The sequence below is a fragment of the Halyomorpha halys genome, unplaced genomic scaffold, assembly GCF_000696795.3.
Source record: "Halyomorpha halys isolate HHAL.00 unplaced genomic scaffold, Hhal_1.1 Scaffold834.1, whole genome shotgun sequence".
Taxonomy (NCBI): domain Eukaryota; kingdom Metazoa; phylum Arthropoda; class Insecta; order Hemiptera; family Pentatomidae; genus Halyomorpha; species Halyomorpha halys.
In genome coordinates, this window is record NW_027110553.1 from 19,877 (window position 1) to 25,818 (window position 5,942).

A 5,942-nucleotide genomic window follows, 5' to 3' on the forward strand; every position below is an offset into this window, starting at 1 on the left:
AATATTTCCTCTCCCCCTCTATAATGTATATTATCATTTATTATTTACCTAATTTTAATATTTTTTTTACTTTAAAATTATTTTCAAATGTTACGTACTTAACTGCCATCCCCACTCCTCCCAATACAATTGGTTCACTCTGACTTAGACATCCGTCAAAACAGGTATGAATTCTGTCTCGTTCATTTTCATTTGATTTTCTTATCCCTGTTCATCTCTTAATTTGTACTTTCTTTGATATTTCTCCTCTTTATCTGTTACTATTACCGTTTTCATTTATTGTTAATAACCTTTAATTTTTCCGTTTCATTGTATACCCTTGTTGTTGTTGTTGTTGTCTGGGGCTTAAGGGCGCAAAACCCTGAGGTCATCAACGCCCATGTTTCGTGCTTTATATTTTATTTCTATAATTCTATTTGTATACCCTTGTTATTTTCCAATTATTTATTTATTTATTTTTTTTTACTTTTGTTAAGTATTTGTATCTGTTTTAGTCCTGATGAAACTCAGCAATGTGGGGTGAAACGTTGGCTCAAATAAAAATAATACACCAATTTACTATTTGACTTTAATTTGACCGCACCCGAAGCAAATTCCATTTATTGATAAACATGGTTAATCAGCAATCCTCCAGCAAATAATTACTATATTTTTGAAAAAAAAAAAAACTAGTATCTCAGCTATACATATACAGTGATATTTTTGATCGATTTTATGGATTTAAGTTTCTTTTTTATTATCTTATTTATAAAAAAAAGGTAATCCTTGAATAGGAATATATAATCAGCTTAAATGCAGCCATTTCTACCATTGTACACGTATTGATTAATATGCAGAACACGTACAGGTGTCATAATTTTAGTAGATGGCCGATGAGTTCAACGGCCATGATTTCTAATCTACTGTAAAACTGTGAATTGACTCTTTCCGATAACTTATTCGTCTTCAATCGTTCATACTTCATGGATATTGACTAAATCAACTGGAACCCGAGAAATAGAATGGTGAAATTTCTAGTGGGAAAGTCGTAATTTTACAACTTCATATTAGACCGAAATAATGAAGAAAATACAAAAAAATTATAGAAAAAAAATCAGTAAAATTCGACATATTTCACAATTTAAAACCGTACATTATAACAATAACTCTTAAATGTTGTTGGTAATAATAATAATAATATTCTTCATTTATTTTGGGACTGATCCCTTTAAAAGAATATTTTAGGCAAAATTAGGCTTTAGAGTCTTAGACTAAAATACAAAAAAAAAAAAAGAATAAAATAAAATTATAAGCTATCATAAAATATAATGAATTTGAAAGGATAAGAAATAAAATAAAACCATTTATCATATCATAAAACAGAAGGTGACTAACTTCTAATAAAAACAATTAAACTAAATTATGCAATTTCTTCTAATATACATATTAACAAGCTTTGACGAAATCAGAAACATCAAATACTGGAAATAAATAAACCAACTAAAAAGGTACTAATGAAAAAAAAAAAATCATCTAAGAAATTATAAATCTTAAGGAATATTCCAATAAATGAAATAAAAGGAAATGAATGGAGTAGTGATGATTATATGAGTATAATATATAATATAATACTTCTCCATACTTTGTCGATGTACAAGTGTAAATAGAATCTGACTAGGTCATCACGCCATGAAAGCGTATATTTTATTCTTTAATTATGTATAAAGTTTAATATTTATTTCTTGTTTTTTAATGATACTAAAGAGAAATGTTTATTTCATATAAACTAATTTAAAAGTTTTTTGAAAATTCGGTACTTAATATTGAGGTTAAGATTAGATCATGGTATATGTTACATAAATATAATGTCTACTTACAATTAAGTGATTGATCTAATGAGATGAATGAAACCTGTTAGAGCCGTTTTCGAAAAAATCTAACTCGATGATATAAAGTTGCCGTAATGTTCAAAATATCAACTAGCTAGGCATATAACTATACTTAATAGCTAGGAATATAATTCTACCTACTAGCCATGCATGTTGTTTACATCGGGACCTGCTCGTGCTGTACTTTAGGTATCCCGAGTGTATTTAAAAATTGTGTATAATTAAAATTAGTGTGGAACCAAGTGGCGGTTAAAAATGTGAGCGACTTGTCCATTAATAAACACGTGCATATATTTCTAAATGTTAATTCCTGGAGGGGCAATTCAGGTTTTAGCTGTGATATAATAATATTTTAATTATAGACATTAGTATTGGGTGGTCTCATGGGTAATAGAAATTAGGTGCTTATCTGGTGACGTCTTCGTCGCCGCGGTGACGTCTTTTAGCCGCTTTCAGCGTCCAGGTGTGCAGTGGGCGAAATGGTGAAAATCATGTGTTTTCGCCTGGTGCCAGAAAGAAAAAAAGGTCTGTCTCGATCGGTGGCTGGCCAGCAGGTCGTCGACTCTGGCGTGATGGTAGGGGCAGGCCAGGTCCTAACTTGCATGGTGCATAGGCTGGGGCGGTATTGCAGTCGCAGCGTCTTCGGGGTCTTGCGGTGTTCGCGACGAGGGGGGGGGGGGATGAGATCTTCGACCCCGACTTTATATAAATTCAAAAAAGAACCGAAAAATTTGGATTGCTTTAATCCGATACATATAACGATATTATATTACTAGGCATATAACGATACCTAATTTCTAGGTATATAATTATAGCTATAACTATAATATACACCTTACTTAAATCGACCTATATTGAAAAAGTGGCGCTTCTTATATGATATAAGGTTGCCATAATATACAGAATACCTACTAGCTAGGGATATAACTATACCTACTAGCTAGGCATAAACTATACCTACTAGTCAGACATATAACTATACCTACTAGTCAGGCATATAACTATACCTACTAGCTAGGGATATAACTATACCTACTAGCTAGGAATATAACTATATCTACTAGCTAGGGATATAACTATTCCTACTAGCTAGGGATATAACTATACCTACTAGCTAGGCATAAACTATACCTACTGGTCAGGCATATAACTATACCTTACATAAATTGTCCTACATTGAAAAAGTGTCCCTAATTGGAAAGTTTGGTGAAACCCACCCTAGAGTATCCTTACTTACCTTACAGTTAATACAGAAGCTTATAATGAATATTGGCCGTCGAATGACCAGTCACAATCTCTTAAGTAGAGTTCATGGCTCCAAAAATAGTAGAAGGAACGGCTTCCCAGTCTACCCGCCCCTCAAACCCCGATTTTGCGACTGTCTTATCTCACCTTTAAAACTTTTATTAAAAACGTGAAGAGGAGGCTTAAGTTAAGATATTAGTTAAAATGAGCAGTATTAAAAAAAAAAGTCTAAATTAAACAACGCCGTTTTTTGTATACTTGTGAAAAGGCAGAACATTTTAGCAACCGTATTTTCCACCAAAGGGATAGGAATCAACATCATCAATCAGTGTGCAATGATTGTATATTCAAAGTTAAGGGATTAGTATAAGTAACAGGCATTCTTTTACAAACCAAGTATGCTACAAATTGAAAATTGTGTAGTTTAAATAGAAGTATTTTTAATTTAATTTCTTCATTATTATTTTATGTTACATATATTGAAAATAAATAGTTTTTTATTACCATCAATGCATAAAAAATTAAAATAATACATTAATTTACAGTACATAATAAATTATGTTGCAGTCGGAGGATGGTGTCGAATAAGAAAAGCTAAAATGGTGACCGAAGTCGCAGCGACTGTGGAGTCCAACCGGACGGTGGTCGCCGCTCCGGAAGAAGACTGGACCGACCTCCTGGTATTCGTCTTCAAGGCGTTCACGATGGGCTCCATCATCATATCCGCCATCCTAGGAAACCTGCTCGTAATCGTCAGTGTCATGCGTCATCGGAAGCTTCGGGTAATCACAAACTACTTCGTCGTATCCCTGGCCTTCGCGGACATGTTGGTGGCTGTTACAGTGATGACGTTCAATGCTTCCATACAACTGACTGGAGGGAAGTGGCTCTTCGGTTATATCATGTGTGACGCCTGGAATTCTCTAGATGTCTACTTTTCAACGGCGTCCATTCTCCATCTCTGTTGCATCAGCGTCGACAGGTAGAAACAAAAATTTTCATATATCGCTGCTTTGTTATAGTTGCTATTAAAATCTAGACTTATTGATTATAAAAACTTCCGAATTGAAATCAACTGACATAACAAAGAACAAAGATAACAAAGTAATTGCAACAAAAGATGGAATCGGTTTTATTTCTTAAATTGATAAGTGTGCTGGCCAGGAAAAAAAAATTAATTTATTATAACGTTATTGAACGCCACAGACGTGGGAGCGACGAACCCACCCTATGAAAACCAGTCAAGAAACGCGCGATGTATTTCCTAAGTACATCGCACGAAGCCTAGGACATCCACGGTCTGTCGTGCCAATAATAATAAGTATCGAATAAGTAAATTTCACATCAATTCCATTAAGCATAAATTCCTGGTCAATGGTCACACCCGAAATAAAGTATACAGTGTTGATAGAAAGAGTGGTAAAACGAACATTCAGAAAAAAAGTAAAATTTTTTTGATATAAAAAATAATACTCTTATTCCAAAATTTTACTATTCATTTCATAACAGCCTGAATATGATGATTTCGTTTTGTATATTTACTCAAATAATTTAAGATCTCTTTGTTATTGTAACAAATGCTTGCTTATTTTTATTTGTAAGCTGTTTTATTTTATTTTTATTTTTTGTTTTGTGATATCTGTGTTATTTATCGAAGTTTCTTAAAATATTGTATTATTTATAATGAAAATATAGCTGGTTTATTTAAAAATTATTTTCTTAAAAACAGGAAATTCTTGAAAAATGTGTAGTGTTGACTCAGTACATTTACTCAATAAATTTAATTTTTAGATACACAAATATCTAATATAAAAATATAATAACAACAGAAGAATAGAATTAAGTTTGGTGTCAATATTTATATAAACATATATTTAAAATGTTTATTTGTTTCTTTTCTAATATTAGGATTTTACAAGATTTGCCATTATTCAAGCTAAGCAATGATGTTATCTTAATAAATGGAGGCAACTAGACCATAAGTGTGAATAAGGAATTAACTTGGTTCCCAACTTATTCTTTGTTTAATAAGTGAGGTTCTAAAATTTTATATAAGATTGTCTTTGAGGGTGGCCGAACTGGCCGAAAAGACGGACTTATAAAGAAATATAAATTGGTTTGAGACTAGAATTGGATAAAATTTATTTTATTTAAACGATAAATAATAATTTTTGATACATTGAAAACCACCTCACACATTCAATTCATTTTCCACATCCTTGTGAAGCAAACTTTATATTTACAATATCTAATTGGTAATCAATCACATATATTAAAAAAAATAAAGTAGGCTATTTAACTTTTAATTAATTTTTCATTAAAAAATAACCTTTTATGTATATATTTTTTTTTTTGCGACTAGGTACTACGCTATCGTTAAGCCACTCAAGTATCCAATCAACATGACGAAGAAAGTGGTAGCCATCATGCTTTTAAGTATCTGGGTCGCTCCTAGCTTCATCTTCATTCCTGTCTTGGCCGGCTGGTACGCTGCTCCGGGGCATCAGGAATATCGCATCACTCATCCCGATGAATGCTCTTTTAAGGTAAGAATATACGAATTACAACGTCACAGCATATGTAGTAAATATATGCAAAACTGTAGCAATATAATTAAACATGAGTAAAATGTTTAAATACAAACAAACTTAAACTTTGACAATAGTTGCCTACACAATTTATATACTAAAAGTTATAAGACAATTAATATTTATATTTTTTTGTCCATTGTAATACTAACAATTGCGTTATGACCCTGTGTGGTCCTCTTCTTAGGAACCTGAAACCTAAAAACTAGTTTATGACTGCAGACACCCTCAGGGATATCTT

General features: G+C 32.0%; 1 protein-coding gene across 1 annotated transcript in view; it reads left to right on the forward strand.

The window, feature by feature from the left end:
* The first annotated feature begins 3,684 nt into the window (after positions 1-3,684).
* Positions 3,685-5,942, forward strand: part of LOC106686531 (octopamine receptor beta-2R) — a 62,202-nt gene continuing 59,944 nt past the window's right edge. The window contains exons 1-2 of the mRNA XM_014429889.3: positions 3,685-4,095; positions 5,476-5,659. Coding sequence (XP_014285375.1) covers positions 3,713-4,095; positions 5,476-5,659 — 567 coding nt within the window. The 5' untranslated portion in view covers positions 3,685-3,712. The remainder of the gene's footprint in view (positions 4,096-5,475; positions 5,660-5,942) is intronic.